The sequence below is a fragment of the Brassica rapa genome, chromosome A02, assembly GCF_000309985.2.
Source record: "Brassica rapa cultivar Chiifu-401-42 chromosome A02, CAAS_Brap_v3.01, whole genome shotgun sequence".
NCBI classification, from domain to species: domain Eukaryota; kingdom Viridiplantae; phylum Streptophyta; class Magnoliopsida; order Brassicales; family Brassicaceae; genus Brassica; species Brassica rapa.
This window is the reverse complement of record NC_024796.2, coordinates 4,689,801-4,706,065: the sequence shown is the minus strand read 5'-3', so window position 1 is coordinate 4,706,065 and position 16,265 is coordinate 4,689,801. Positions and strand designations below refer to the sequence as shown.

General features: G+C 34.4%; 4 protein-coding genes across 8 annotated transcripts; 1 reads left to right on the top strand and 3 right to left on the bottom strand.

Moving 5' to 3' along the window:
- Positions 1-5,092: 5,092 nt before the first annotated feature.
- On the top strand, positions 5,093-7,697 carry LOC103851451 (probable 2-carboxy-D-arabinitol-1-phosphatase). 5 transcript variants are annotated; one of them, XM_033284251.1, is made up of 9 exons: positions 5,093-5,611; positions 5,687-5,792; positions 5,869-6,085; positions 6,166-6,284; positions 6,564-6,656; positions 6,746-6,793; positions 6,880-6,978; positions 7,077-7,153; positions 7,251-7,697. In XM_033284251.1, the coding sequence occupies exons 1-9, from the start codon at positions 5,304-5,306 to the stop codon at positions 7,591-7,593; spliced, it is 1,410 nt and encodes a 469-aa protein (XP_033140142.1). In that variant the 5' UTR covers positions 5,093-5,303; the 3' UTR covers positions 7,594-7,697. The 5 variants fall into 5 exon arrangements, with proteins under 5 accessions (XP_033140142.1, XP_033140144.1, XP_033140143.1 ...); XM_009128302.3 differs by having other exon boundaries at positions 5,131-5,611; positions 7,077-7,184; positions 7,258-7,697; XM_009128303.3 differs by having other exon boundaries at positions 5,154-5,611; positions 6,749-6,793; positions 7,077-7,184; positions 7,258-7,697.
- LOC103851452 (FBD-associated F-box protein At5g44490) lies at positions 7,591-9,730 on the bottom strand. Its single transcript, XM_009128304.3, has 3 exons — positions 8,514-9,730; positions 8,176-8,316; positions 7,591-8,094 (listed from the first exon to the last, which is right to left on the bottom strand). The coding sequence occupies exons 1-3, from the start codon at positions 9,480-9,482 to the stop codon at positions 7,795-7,797; spliced, it is 1,410 nt and encodes a 469-aa protein (XP_009126552.1). The 5' UTR covers positions 9,483-9,730; the 3' UTR covers positions 7,591-7,794.
- Positions 9,731-9,750: 20 nt separating this feature from the next.
- LOC108870940 (FBD-associated F-box protein At5g44490-like) lies at positions 9,751-10,405 on the bottom strand. Its single transcript, XM_018656921.2, has one exon. The coding sequence runs from the start codon at positions 10,323-10,325 to the stop codon at positions 9,813-9,815; it is 513 nt and encodes a 170-aa protein (XP_018512437.1). The 5' UTR covers positions 10,326-10,405; the 3' UTR covers positions 9,751-9,812.
- Positions 10,406-10,637: 232 nt separating this feature from the next.
- On the bottom strand, positions 10,638-11,282 carry LOC103851450 (stress-response A/B barrel domain-containing protein At5g22580). The gene is made up of 2 exons (XM_009128301.3): positions 11,104-11,282; positions 10,638-11,007 (listed from the first exon to the last, which is right to left on the bottom strand). The coding sequence occupies exons 1-2, from the start codon at positions 11,226-11,228 to the stop codon at positions 10,797-10,799; spliced, it is 336 nt and encodes a 111-aa protein (XP_009126549.1). The 5' UTR covers positions 11,229-11,282; the 3' UTR covers positions 10,638-10,796.
- Positions 11,283-16,265: the final 4,983 nt, after the last annotated feature.

Genomic DNA, 16,265 nt, shown 5'->3' with positions numbered 1-16,265 from the left:
CATCCACACAAATTTCCAAGCAATAATCTCACTGGCTTTGATGTACAAATCATGGCCTTAGTCAGGAATGTGTCTCTGGCTTGCTTCCCTGCGAGACATGTGTCACACACGCCTTCTTTGTGTGTTACACTCGGGAATGAGTGTCTCGTTTGCTTCTCTGCGAGACATGTGTCACACACGCCTTCTTCGTGTGTTACACTCTGCATTCCTACGACCATCTCCTTCCTTACCATGTTGTTCATCACTCCATAGCATATATGTCCTTGTCGAGCATGCCACCTCCATGTAGCATCTTCGTCCCTGACATGTAAACATTCCGGGTAGCTTATCTCCATAGGGGTCTTGTAGAGACGGTTTGGAGATCTTGTCACACGAACTAGCAACCTTCCATGCGAATCTGTGAGCGTTAAGTAGACATCTTTCATGTTAACCTCACATCCGTTCTCTGTTGCTTGCCCAAGACTTAATATATTGTGCTTCAGATCAGGTATGTAGTATATGTCCTTGAGTGCCTTCTTCTCTCCAGTCTTGCACACAAATGTAACCACACCCTTTCCTACAATGTCAACACACGATCCATCACCAAACTTCACCTTCCCTTTGGTGTTGAGATTCAAACTCGAAAAGAACTCCTTGTTCCCTGTCATGTGATTGCTCGCTCCATTATCCAAATACCAGACACTTGCATCGCCTTTGTCGATATCAAGATTCTTCGGAATCACCTTATCTTCGTTCAAAAACACCACCTCGTGTACATAGAGTGCATCAGCCTCTTCTGTCTCGTTTAGGTTAGTTTCTTGATTCTTCTCTGTCTTTTCGGGACAGACAGTTGCGTAGTGACCAGGCTTGTCACATCTCCAACATATCAGCTTTGAACGATTCTTCTTCGAGTTGTTATCTTCGGTGTGTGACGCACGGTTTTGGTTGTGTGACCTACCTCGACCTCTGCCTCTACCGTTCCTTCCTCTTCCTCTACCACGGGAATTCTCATAGCCCCTCTGACTATGCTCTTCATTGTTCGAAAACATCAGCTTCCCTTGGTCTTCTTTCTGAGTTTCTTCTCCTACACGCTCCTCGTACGCCTTAAGCCTTCCTACTATGTCTTCAAACCCCGTCGAGTTGAGATCTAGGACTTGCTCAAGTGATGCTACGATCTGGATATACTTGTGTCTTGGAAGACCCTTCAAGAACTTCTTGACCATCTTGGATTCTTCTATGTTTTCTCCCAACGAGGTTGCTTTGGATGATAGGCCCGATATCTTCCCCGCGAAGTCATCGACCGTATCTGAATCATCCATCTTCAACCTGTCAAACTCCGCCATCAACGTCTGAAGTCTCGCCTCCCTTACACGATCAGCTCCTAGGTGTCGCAACTTGATGGCGTTCCAGATCTCTTTTGATGCGGTTTGTTCTCCCACCTGGAGAATCAATGTTTCGGGAACAGATTGAAACAAAAGAGCTATCGCAACATCGTTCTTCTTTTGATCATCTGAACCAGGTTCGATTGTGTCCCACACTTCATGAACACGTAGTAGAACCTTCATCCTCATCGACCAAACTGTGTAGTTTGTCGATGACAACATCGGACATTGGATGGATGTAGATCCAAAGTCCTTCGTGCGTGGAGCCCTAGTCACGTCAGCCATCTTGCCGTCGCGATCTCTTGTTCACAAGCACCAGGATCTTAAGCTACAACTTAAGCTTAGATCGAGTCTCCAACCTGAGGCTCTGATACCAATTCAGATCTCTTAGAAACACAAAGAATTATAAGAACAACTTTTCTTATTAGCTTTAGAAACTACTCAAAACTAAAGCTCTCAATATGTTTCACTTAGATCATATGGAACACCTCTCCATTAGACCTATATTTATATGAAAGACAATTCCCTTTAACATGTGGGATATGGAAAACACAAACTTAACCTAAATAGAAACTTCCTTTTCCTATTTCTAAGTTTCCTTATTGTGTTTATCTTAACATATTAAACATCTAATAATATGTTAAGTTTCCACAAGCTTGGAATTATCCAACAATTTTTAGGTTTCACATAATTAATAGTGGCCTCTAACACAAACACACAATAAGTTAATAGTTAGATGGGTTAACATACGTGGTCAAAAATTGTATAAAAACATAATTGTTTTCTTTACAAAGTTATAGAATATTAGCATCTGAAATTAGATCAAACCTTGTGTGCACCTTTCAAGGAAAGCGCATGAGTTAGACGACAATCCAACTCGAGCTACCACAGACACACAAACAGATTAGCTAGTGAGACATATTTGTAGGTTTATATTTAATTTAATGTTTTCTCACAAGAAAACGCCTAGACATACAAAAAGTATAGTACTAAGATATGTTTGTGGATATAGATTATCTTAATATATAGTCTATATTTCTAACTCATTAGAATGTGTACTAATCACACATCCTATTTTTAGAATTCGTAGCAATGCAATCTCTCTGATTAACTTTTATCTTCTGATGTTTATCTTAAGCCCCAAAAAGATATTGGAATTCTCATATATTACTAGGTTTAAGTTAGCACACTTTAATTGATGATATAAAAAACATTCTAAATCAAGGAAAAATAATGTATATATATATATATATGAAAATTGCAATGGATTGCAAATATATTGGTATTTAAGACATATTTTACCATAAATGAGTTAAAACTAATGTATAAGGATTTATCCCCATGTGATTTTCCTAATTAGTTATATTTTTTAAGTATATGTGAACTTCCAAACTATCAAACAGATTTATGTTTCCCACATAAGTGGTTGATCTATTATCAGTTTACTCGTTATTTATAGTTACAATCATTTACATGAATATGAAAATGTTAAGTTTTATGTCTAATTCAGTTCACCTACCGCATTCATTTGATTTTCCTCCCCAATATTTTTGTTTTTATTCTTTTTATATTATATAGTTTTATGAGACAATTAGAAGATGTGTAAATATGAGACAGTTTGATTTTCCTATTGCTCATACTACCACTAATGCTGCTCTAATACATGTTAATGTAAGAAATTATTAGTGGGGGAAATTAAAGAATCACTAACAGCTCCAATATGCCATGATTATGTAAGACTTCTGTCATATATTTGTTTCTTCTCTTAATATAAGTTACATATGTGTGTAAAATGTGATGTGACCTCATGTTCTAAAAGCGACGCCTGGCTTCTATAAGTTCCTATTCATTTTTTTTGTCAACTATTCATTTTTTCTTAAGCAAGAAAACATATATATTCATGATGAAAACTAATAAAAAATAATTAAAACATTTTGGCCGTAAAAGTAAATCGATGGGGTTGTTGAAACCTTGTTTATTCATATATTTGTGAAGGTTTGATATGGCAAAGTTGGTGAAAACCCAAGTGGGACTAAATTAACATTGTACCTAAGCATGTTGAATTGATTCTTTCTACATTTCTTTCATCTCTGTAGAGTCTTGATTAACGTCTAGAAAACTTTATTACGTTTGTTCTCAATCATGATTGGTGACTCTTTTACCTTTTTTTTTTTAATAGGATCCATCTCACACCAATTAAATTTCCTTTTCCTGCCATATCAAAAAGAGAACGGAAAGTTTGTCTGAATCCACCAATCATATCTATTTATTATTTATCTAAACCTATTTACGTATATTTTCTAACACTATAGCATATCAATTAGTATGATCTGAGAGAACAAAAAGAGATGTTGGGAATTCAATCAGCTTGATATAAAAATAAAAATGTTCAGTTTAACAGATTTTTCTTTTTGAACTTTAATTTAACAGAAGTAATACAAATTAGTGTGTGTTTTAGCATATAACTTATTGTTTGCATATGCATATGCAAATCTTGAATATGGAAGAGCTATATACAGGCTATATATATTTTGATCGAACCCTGAATCCAAGCGAAACGATTCACTTTTCTGAAGGCTTTGATTTCAATAATGCTATTCTCAAATCAACAGGTTTAGGTTCGCTTCGGTTTCAAAACTCAAAACGAAGCATAACAACATCTTTCTCTAAACTATTTATTTAGAATCATCTTAATATATGAGTTTTCGATGTAAAAAAAAAATCATCCATTTTTGTTAAGAGTATATTGTATTCACCGCACACTAAACCAAACAGAACCAAAGTCAAACCACCAGTCCCATTTGGTATATTTTATCCTGACCTAAACAAAATATGTGTACTTTTGACCCCCTTTGTTTTGTTGACAAAATTGACTTCACATAAAAACAGAAGATGCACGTGGTACATGTTCACGTTAGAATCTGAAGATTCTACGTCTTTGCATAATCAAGAAAGTAACAAACAAGTACCACCCCAGTAAGACGGCTCCTGATGACGCGTTTTATTTTCAACCATTTCGTATGTTTTTCTTTTGGTGTTTCTTCTTTCCTTTTTTTTTTTTGTAACTGTGTTTCTTCTTTCCTTGCATCTTCTTAGTTAGCTTAGATGGTACAGCTTTGTTTTATCACATATAGCGTATAAATAACAGGAAAATTATGGTCCGTATGTTTTAGTTCTTTTTTATCCGTACTACAAACGACCACTTTATTGCTTCCGATTAGCCGATGTTATAGTCTCACAAGCTAAAACCAAAATATACAAACACCTGACATTGTTAGGTCAACCAGCTGCATATCCAAATGGTAAAATACTACAGGTTTGATCAATTGGAATAAACGCAACACAAAGAGCATTGACATATCCAATCTAACATGTTATGTTCTTTAATTTAAGGTCATAATCAATGGTTTAGAAACTCCGTAACTTCTCAATTTTTTTAATATTTTAAAATAAGGACCATTCAAAGATTGATAAATATTAGTAGACTTTCTCAAATTCTTATGAAAGTCCTGAAAGAAATACATTCTCCCTTTTTCCTTCATTTTTTTCTATTTCTATTGTTTTTAACAAAAAAGGAACTATTTGAGAAACTCATGTTATAAATTATGGATTGTACCCCCACCAAAATTTTTTTGGTAAAAGTAAACAAAAATATTAAAACATAGTATTTATGGGTTTTTATACTTTGTATTTCATGGAGTTTCAGTCTTCGACCAACCCTTTAAACCAAAAACATTTTTTTGCATAAACATATATGCTAGGTTATTGGATTTTAGATTTGGCGGTCTGAGATAACCATAATCAAACCGGGTACCCATTTATTCTGATAAAAAAATCGAGCTTACGCGCGAAAAGGAGAGACATTAATTGAAAAGCCGGTACTGAAAGTCTGTTTCTCATTTCTTCTTCTCAAAAGAAAAAAAAACAAAAAAACAAAATAAAATGATATCTCTACCACACATTACAGCGATTTCACCCAACCGGTCTCTCCTCCACTCATTTAACCGGCCGGTTTACACTCGCCGCCATGACCAACGCAAAGAGAGGACGACGATGTCTTCATCATCATCATCATCCCCGACGACGGCGAAGCGAGTGGTCCTCGTGAGGCACGGGCAGAGCACGTGGAACGAAGAAGGGAGGATCCAAGGGAGCTCCGACTTCTCCATCTTGACGACCAAAGGCGAGTCTCAAGCCGACATTTCTCGCCAGATGCTCGTCGAAGACTCCTTCGACGTCTGCTTCACCAGGTTCTTTGATTTAAGAATCACGTTCTTGAACCGATTCAAGATTTAAATACGTTTTTGAGTTTTCGTTTGTTTTAGTCCGTTGAAGAGATCAAAGAAAACAGCTGAGATCATTTGGGGAAGTCGTGAAGCTGAGATGATATTCGATTACGATCTTAGAGAAATCGATCTTTACTCTTTTCAAGTAAGTATATATACATATATGTTTTTTCATTGCTTCTTTCTTTAACTCTTGTGTTATGTTTGGTTGTTAACACTAGGGTCTACTTAAGAAAGAAGGTAAGGAAAAGTTTGGTGAAGCCTTTGGGCAATGGCAAGAAGATCCTGCGAACTTCGTCATCGATGGTCACTATCCTGTAAGAGAGTTGTGGTCACGTGCTGGAAGCTGCTGGAACGGTGTTCTTGCTCATGAGAGCAACTCTGTTCTTGTTGTTGCTCATAATGCTGTTAACCAGGCTCTTGTGTCTACAGCCATTGGTGATTCCTCCTAGAGTAACTCTATTGTTTTTTTTTTGTTTCTTTGTTTAAAGTTTTTGGTCTTTGGTTTTATATGACAGGTCTTGGAACAGAGTATTTTAGGAGGCTGTTACAGAGCAATTGCGGTGTAAGTGTGCTGGATTTTATACCGAGAGCTGACGGTGGATCTCCTCATGTGTGTCTTAATCGACTTAATCAGGCAAGCTTACGCTAATGTTCTTTCTTTCGTTAAAACATATGTTTGGCTTTGACAGTTAGAGATTTCGAAAGCTATAGACAATTTAGTAACAGTTTATAGAATTTTTCTTTTTTCAAATTTGGGAGTCTATATATATACATATGTAATTTTTCTTTAGAATTTTGGGGTCATATGCCAATGCTTTATTAGCCTATGCTCAGGTCTGGCCATGTTGACATTGACTTATAATCATCATAGTTAGTTGAAGTTATGCTTACTTTATTTGTAGTACAAATGCAGACACCTAGTTCGCCTATAGCTGGTGGAAGTTCTGGTGGGAGGAAAGCTAGTAAGCAGATCATACTTGTCTGTCATGGTCAGGGTGATAATGAGGTAAAAGTTGTATTGCTTATGCTATTAAAAGTTGGAGGTTTTGGATCAGAGTTTTATGTAGTTATTAACCAACCAGTCGCTTTGACTAGCAGGCTAGTACTAATGATCAGCCAATGAACATGCTTGGGGTCATACAGGTAACAAACAAAATAGGACTTTGTGGAGAGCAATCGTAAAAAAAAGTAGCTACTCTTTGATCATATGTACTTCTTGACTCCTGCAGTCGCAGAAAACCGCAGAGCTTCTTCTTGATCTAAGGGTTGCTTCGATAGTTTGTAGCTCTTCAACAGCCTCCACTGAGACTGCTGGAGTTATATCCCACGTAAGTTCTCTATCTACATAACTTTAAGCTCTTAACAAATTAAAAATTCTTAGAAATGTATGTTGTGGATTCTTTTAACACTTTAAAAGGGTTAACAGGTGCAAGAAGCTGCGGGTTGTTTGGGTGTAGATAGTGTACCTCGCTATGTGAATACAAAACAAATGAATGAACTTGACGTTGACGACATTATTCCCAAATCCAATAAGGCAAGAATATTTATCACCATGAGATGTAAAGTGAACACTGGTTTGGTCTTCTCTGATCCCTCAAATTATGCAGGACATCCAAAGTGGTTGGCTAAGTCAGTTGGACGAAGAAACGGTTTCAACTCTATGGAACAGATCCAAGAAAGCCTGGGAATCACTCTTAGACAAACTATCGGACGAGGACACAGGAGATGCCATGGTGGTGGTTGGTTCTTCAGTGGCTCACATATCACTCATAGCACAATGCCTTAACCTGGATAAAAAATGTCTCGAGTTGTTCCACCTAGACGCAGGCAGCATTAGCGTTATAGATTTTCCGGATGGTCCTAGCCAAAGAGGAGTTATCCGTTGCACAAACTACACTGCTCATCTTGGAAGATGGTCTGTCCCAATCACAAGATCTGTCTGAAGAGTGAACAGTTTCTTTGTATCTTACAAGTTTTAGTCACTTATTATTACATAAAAACAGTTTGTAAAATCCTACAACACCTCACTTACAAATCTTTTTTTTTTGATAAAAAGGTTGCCGGGAACCGAATCAATATAAATAGTACTTCCAAACTAAAACTGAATCCGAATAATAGAGTGTCTAGTAAACACTCATTTACCACTAGACTCTTACAGGTCTTTTTAGTGGTCCATAAACTTCGATTTGGCAAGTGCTAGATCGCCATGACAACTCAAGGAGGTCCCTTAAGACGGAATCTTCTTCTAGCACATAGCCTCTCCAACGCAAAACAAGTTTCTTGAGGAACACAGAGTTTTCTGCAAAATACTTTGCTAGTTTCATTCCAACAAGCTCTGCCTTGCAACAACATTTTATCTCTACAAACTCAAGCGACAACAACAAACACTGAGGCACGGCCCAGGCTGTTATTTGTTCTGTAATGATCGTAGGACGAGTCAAGTCCTAAAAAAACACATAAAAATTGAAATGAATAATATTACTTGAAAACTCTATCTAGAGCTGGTGCAAGCAGCAAGTTATTACCAAGACAATAGAGTTTAGATTCGGGCAGCTTTCAAGAAGCGCTGGCAGCATCTCCACGTCTACTAAACAAACTTTTGCTTCCAAATAGGACAGGTCGCAAAACTGAGGCAACGGTTCAACTTTCATGCAGAAATATATTAACTGCTTACATTAAACAAAAGAAGAAAGGACTATGAGTTGATCATTTTATGAATGAACACAAATCAACTTGAAGAAGCAAAAACAAATGTTTACGGTTTGTATATTAATTATGTGAATTGTTGAATTTACAATCCTTTAGACCCGTATTTACTAGTGCACAGAGCAAAATGTCGTTAAGTAGCACGATATAAACATACCTTCATAATAGTCTCAGAGATGACCAGATCCTTAACTCTCGAGATACATCTGAAAAAACTGCGAGCCACTTGTTGATTTGAGAAGACAACTCCACCAGAATAGTATGACATATAACGAACACCACCAAGATGAACCTTAACTGATGGACTGATGAAACTGCTCAGAATTTGACACTTGGATACATCATCATTGAAGTTCAGATACTTGAGTCTAGGTGAATCAATGCAAATCCCCAAGATCTCTCTATCAAAATAGTGATACAGCATGTGGCCGTCACCAGGTTCGAATCCTAGAGTAAGACTGGTCACTGTCTGAGAATGAACTCGTAGAACCTTTACATTATCATCATCCTTTCTAACGATACTCAGATCTTCAAGAACAGGGCAGGAAGAGATAAAGAACTGAAGAAACGCCTCATGAGGATATACGTTTTGTTCTAAACGCATAGTCTTGAGACGAGGTAAGGAGATGGACTCAGAACCAACTAACAATACTCGATGGAGTCTTAAGTAGAGGAGACTCTCACAGAGATAGAGGCTTAAGGGCACCGCTTCCAAGAACTCACGTTTCACAAGAATACACTCAACGTCAAGATGCTTAACTTTATGCATAGCTACATGATCTATCCAATGAGTGACGCAACACTGATCATCATCATAGTCTTTTCGTATAACAAGCTCGAGGTTGTGTAAGCATGAGTTTTCTTCCCTATACAGATCTAAAGACTTGTCGAGAAAACTTACAAAGGAATTGTAATCTGGGAAGTCGTGAGAGGCTAAACGCAAACTCGGAACCAAAAGCCAAAGAGTTTTCCACCTAGTGGATAGAACGCTAGTTCTGACAGCTTCTTTTGTCGGAAGACATGAGAGCATCTGAGATATCAAAGAGTCTGGTAAGTTGCTTATTATATCCCTTCTTGAAGGCAATTCTTGGCATGCTTCTGTCTCTTTCTCTTTACTTTCCTCCATGGAACACGCTCACAAATGTTTTATTGGAGATAACGTCAGACAACAGATCATGAGGATCTTGATTAATCAAATGATATGAAGTCTCAGAAAGAGTTCTAAGGCATAGAAGGAGAGGGAATAAGTTGATATCACTTGATGGGTTTTAGAGGGTTGTGGTTTGGGAGATCATGTGGCCAGAGAGAGAGATGAAGTCTACGCGGAGACTTCCCTCAGTGTCATTTGAAAATGAAACATGTTGACCAGTTGACTATAATAAATAACTATAAAGTTAAATGATACCTTCAAATTTATTGCTACAAGTTTCAAACTTCCAACAAAACCATGTTCTTGTTATGACCAAAGCTCACAAAGACCTATGAGGCTTATGGGCATCACTTCCAAACGCTTACGAGAGACGTAAAGATACTCGACATCAAGATGTTTTAGTTTACGCCTAGCCACAAAGTCTACCCACCACGTGACGCAAGACTTATCGTTCTTACGTTTCAGAATCTTTAGCTTGAGGTTGTGCAAGCAAGACTTCTCTAGGAACCTATCCCCGAAACCCGCAAATGCATTGTAGTCTGGAAACTCGGAAGATTTCAAATCCAACTCGGAGACCAGAAGCCAGAGAGTTTCCCACCTATGGGACAAAACACTAGTCTTAACAGCTTCTTTTGTCGGAAGATAAAAGAGTATCTGAGACATCAGAGGGTCGGGTAATTTGCTTATCATATCTTCTCTTGCAGGACGTTCGTAGCACATTCTCTTAGCTTTACTCTCCTCCATCATGAGAACCCGCTCCACAGTCATGCTCTCTGGTGACCTTTGGTTTCCCCGATGGAGAAGAATCGGTGTGCTCATTGTTTTGTTTTAGTTAGTTGGGCCAAAAGGCCATTAACGGTTTTTTAGAAAACGTTATACAGTTACTAATTATTAACACACACAAAAAAATTTTTGTTCAGTTTAATAATCATCAATTATGGAAGGAAAAATCTAGTTAAATGTCTTATCTTTGTAATTTTTGTCACCAGATTCGCCTCTAATAAATCATCTGTTTCAACCTTTTAGTTTAAAGTTTGTAACTTTTTCAAATAAATCCCGTATTAGAAAAAGATTACTCAGATTAGTGAAAATATAATATTATTCTTTTCACTTGAAGAATACGCCCTCAAGAAATTAATAATTATTCTTATTATTACGAACCGGAAATAAAGGAATCAAACCAAAACGTACATAACCAACCGAAACATAACTGAAACAGCTTACAAACACGATTCAATTTTAAAAAGAGATTAATACAGTAACTAACAAGTACTAACAAGATCATGAGATTCACGGTGGTACAACAACGGGAGATTTGACGGCGGCGACGGTGAAGTCAAGAATCACGATCTTTTCGATAACGGCGGTGAAAGCGGCTGAGAACTTAACGTGAAGAGGATGTTTTGTGAAAGAAACGTAAGCATCTTTGTTCTCAAAAGTCATCGAGAATGCATGAGTGAATCCTTGTCTAAGCATCTCGTGACTCTCCTTATCTTCTCCCCTATATTATCATCAAATAGCGTAGGGTTCATTAATTGGATATCTCAAAAAGTTATATTTTCTTGATTCAAAAAATAAAATAAAATAAACAACGAACCATTCAAAAGATTTGACAGAATCAATTTGAGAAACAAGATTCTCTGAGCCCTTCAAGATCTCATCAGCCTTAGCATCTTCCTTAAACTTCACAACCACCAAGTGCTTAAACTCTGAAGCCGCCATTAATATTCACTCTTCGTGGAAGGAGCTTATTATGTAGAGGTGGATATTCCTATGTATATATATAGTATAGGCACGTATGAAAGCGTACGTGTGTATGTGTGTGAACAATAATGCTTTCTGATGTGCTAGATTTCATTGTACAAACTTCTGACATTACCCATGTGACTATTTGTCTCTGAAATAAATTATTATTTTTTTGTTGGTTTTCATTTGTATTTTTCGAATTGGTATTCGATAACTTGCATGTTTTGTCACCTTACAATTTGTATTTCAAACATCTCGTTTTTGTCAAAAAAACATCTCGTACGAATTTGTATGGCATGAATAGTTTTTTTTTTAATGCTAATTGTATTTGGTCCAATGTATGTGTTCTTATTCACAATAGAAGTTAATATTAGAGTATACTAGGTAAGGACCCCGTGCGATATCGCACGGGAGCTCCATTTTATAAAAACAAAGAAATCACATTTTATAAATAAAAACTTTTTGTAAAACTTTTTTACAATTGCTAGCGAACATCATAAGAAAATAAGACGATTTCCGACCGAGTTACTTCGGAAATAAATCCATTGAAAATTCTTAAGGAATTTTCCACAAAAACCCGTGGAAAATAAAAATCGCACAAATCTTCGGAAAACCATCAGAAAATGTGTGTGTAGTCTTTCATCCAAATTAGATGTATATGTGGGGCTACACAAATATATGTGATGGTTTATAAATATATAATATTGTAAAATAACTAAATTATCCAAGAAAAAAAATGTCGTGATATTTGTACTTAATCTTAATATTCTTTTAAAAGTAAAATAGATATAAAAATGAATTCAACTATAACTCATTAAAAACTTATGCAAATCTAAGATAAAAACTAACAAGATGAAAAGCTACATACATATACATTTTGACAATTTATTTTATTTCAATATAACTTTTAAGATGAAAAAAACACAATCTTAAAGTAAAAGTTACAGTCTACTTATTTTGACAATTTCTTTTAAATTAATGCAATTTTTATGATGAAAAACACATTGTTAGATAAACAAATATATATTACTATATATTGACAACATCTTTAAACCAATATAAATAAAAAAATACAATGTTAAAATGAAAAGTTGTTAAAAAATGAAAAGTTGCATCATCAGACATTAATTGAGATTCATGTTATTAGAAAGGTACTTATTGAGGATATTATAAGTAGAGAAATTCCATAGGATATACCTAAAAAATTTTGTGTCACAAATATAGATTTTAAAAATAAAAATGACCAAAATAGATTTAAATGTTTTATCAAAAGAAGTACATATGTACTTATACCCTAGGGTTAATTAATCTAGACATTAGAGTTTAGAGTAAAAGGGTGGAGTTTAGGATTTAGGGTTTAGAATTTAGCGTTTAGAGTTTAGAGTTGAGGAGTGGGGTTTTAGGAATAGGATCTCAAATTTTAAAAATAAAAAAAAATAAAAAAATGTTATTTTGGTCATTTTAGTTTTTAAAGTTTATTTTTGTGATAAAATTTTAAAAATGTCTATTTAAAATAATTGCCCTCATAAGTATTTGCATCTAATTAATTTTAACTAAAGAACACAATTCTTAATAGCAAACTCAATTTTGTTGCCAGACGAGGTAATCATTTTTCTTATAGGAAAATAAAATCTAAATCCAAGGGTTGAGTTTTCAATACTTTGTAATCTTACGGACAAAATTTTCTTTCTCCTATAAACTCCAACGTCATCAAATCTCTTTCACTAAAAGACGTGTCCTTCTGGTCTTCGCCTTAATAACGTTTCTCTAAAAGATGCACTCCTTCTATAGACGCCCCTTTGTAAAAGGTATCTCATTTGTTTTCTTTTGGATTCAACGCGTCTCATCAATTACACCCTTTTGCAGTCACTCTTTTTTTCAATCTATATATGGCTACAGGCTATATATGAAAAATGGTTGGCTGAAGAATTTGATTATGTTTTCCAGAAACAAATTGGTTTACGAATACAAATACAAGCATTAACTCTTCATAATATAACGTACTCTATGTATTAATTTTAGTTTATAACTCAACTGATTACTTTATCTTTGAAATGTCTCATAATATATATAGACAATCAAGAAACACTATGTGAAGTCACATATGTTCAAAGAAAAAATACATATGTTCACTAAAGAAAAGATACATATGTTCAACAAAGAGATACATCTTTTAAGTGAAGTGTCATGTATCTTCGTTTAAGAAAAAAATAAATCTCTTTAGTTTTTTATATGAAAAGTTGCCTTTATTAGTTTTTAAGATTCAAAAAATTGCATATATTGCTTGTGAAAAGATACAACACTTAAAATTTATATATTTAAAAAAAAATGAAAACATACAATATTTGAAATTATAATGAAAATTCAGTTTTTATGAACAAAGGCAACTTTTCAACATTAATCAGAATAGGGATTATCTGCATAAATAAAAAATTGTGAAGACAATGCCTGGAAGTATATTTTGATGTAATCACTATTATGAAATTTAGATCACTTGATTAGCACCCTTTTACAAAACATCTTTTAAATCATTATATAAACCGCGACTTTTTACCAGCGTAACATCTACTTATTATTTTCCTCACATCAAACCATAACCATTACATCATCTTCTTAGTTCTCTTTGAAATTGATATTTCTGTAACCGTTTTTTTTTCTAATTTAGATCCCTAAATTATCACCATTTCACAAAACAACTTTTAAATCAATATATAAACCATGACTTTTAACCACCGTAACATCAACATAACATCATCTTCTTTTATTCCTTAAATGAAACCATAACCATTATGTCTTTTTTTTCCTAAACATTGTAAAAGATGATAGTTATAAGTACGTGTAAGAAAACAGGAGAAAAAGACAAATACGCTTTCAGTATAAGCTTAGATGGTAACACCCTATCGGTTTGTGTTTCCGATTTGCTTTCTCATATGAAATATATATGATTGGATTTTTTCTCAAAAAAATACATATATATGCTTGGATCGACAAAAAAAATTTCTGCACGTTGTAACATTTTTTTATCCTTCGATCTTAAAATGCGTGTGTATGACTTAAGCTAAGTTCAGGCCCGGCCAAGAAAAACAAAAAAAAAAATAAGGAAAGACGTATTGTATATTTTTGTACAGAATAAAGTTTGCATTTAACACAATAAGTAATCTCTACACTAATGAACACATCAAGACATGAACTTAGAATTTCTATATGTAACAAAAAAATAGCAACAAATAGAAACATAAACATTTTTTTTTGAAACTGAACAACATAAACATTTATATAAACTAAAATGGGATATTATTATTTATGGGTTTGTTCTACAATAGCAACAATGACAAGAAGGACACAGCAATAACATGTAACGGGTATAAACAAATTTGTATGTATGAAAGACAAACCTTTTCATATAGTATAAGAAAATTGAGACTAATGATTTCATTATTTCGTTTAGGATTTTTTGTTATCCAAACACGTAAAACTCTTCCTACTATTTTTTGTTTATAACATTTCATTTGAATATCTTCTAAAAATTTGTAATCAAATAACTGCTTAGATCTTTTTTCCGCCATTTTATTATTAGTTTGATTAGTAAAAATTTTATTTTGAGAAATGCATGTCAGAGACTATTTATAGATTTTAAAAATCTATTTGAATAGTCACAACTCTTCAATTTGAATAGTCACATTCTTTCAATTTAAAAGTAGTTATTTTGAAAAGATGCTTATAAAGTTTTTAGAAAAGACACAACTTTTTTGACATCGTTTAAAAAAGACACAACTTTTCAACTTAAATGAAGTTCACAACCTTTGGAATTAATCAGGATTGCTATTATTAGTAGATATAGTTGGTTTGGTTAGTTAAAACCGTTTGTACCGGATGGTTTACTTTTTTTTGTATAAACTCTCTGTACATTGTCATTCACAATTAACAGAAACAATTATAATTTCCAGATTCTCTTGTGTTCATCTTCCTCACGAGAGCTTTGGTTTCTGTTCAACATCAAACTTCAATTCCTCTAATAGTTAACTTGTTTAGCTGTGACGCATAGCTAGGTACTAGGTAGGGCGATCATTCTCATTGAAATGCCCTACAATATGCGTACTCACAAGAACTGAAAATAACCACACATTTTTGATCAAAAAAAAACCCACACATTTTTGTTTGTGTATAATTTTTTCCATATCCATAATACATGCATGTATTCGATCAACTTTCTACAGGTTTGGGTTTAGAAATATGAATAATAAGAACATTAGTGAGTTTTTCTTTTTGAGAACAAGAACATGAGTGTGTTTGTTTTAATTTCCTACCAAAACCGATATATATCAAACCAAAAGAATGCTTGTTCGATTTTGGATATTGCAAAAAAAGAAGTAAAATGAACCAAACCAAAATCATACCAAAGCGGATTCAGCTGGCTTGGTAATCTCTTCCGTTTCAACTTGGATTTGAATACGTTTATCACTCAAACCTAATAAAAGGTTAGCCGATATCTTTCTTTCGTTTGGAACAAGATCCGAAAGAAATCGAAAATCCAATCGAAAGAGAAACGTGGTGCACGGATTAGTGTCAGCTCAATGTCTTTTATTTATGAACCACTTTAATAAAAAGTTTTATTCAGCCAGACCATTTTTCCATAGAGTTTCTTAAGCTTTTTTTTTCATCTTCTTCTCAAGTCACATGAAACCTGGACCCATCAATTTATTTTCTTCATTATTTCTACAAAATACATGATTAAAGCAGCATGTGGCCATGCTCTTAAAGCAATTCCCACCGAAAATGACATCCTATCGACCCCTTGCCTAACATTATTGGTACTATTTAAAGAGAAACAAAACGTGGAGGAGATTGCAAATGGAATGTCGAGTTCAAAATTTATTATTCTTAATAACATTTTTAGTATGCTTAAGATTTGTATGTTTTACCTCATGGGTAGAGCTTAGGTGAGCATGTGAAGTTTCTATAGTGGATTTGAGAAAGTATTTTCTTTAAATCTGGCCATATTTGAACATCTAA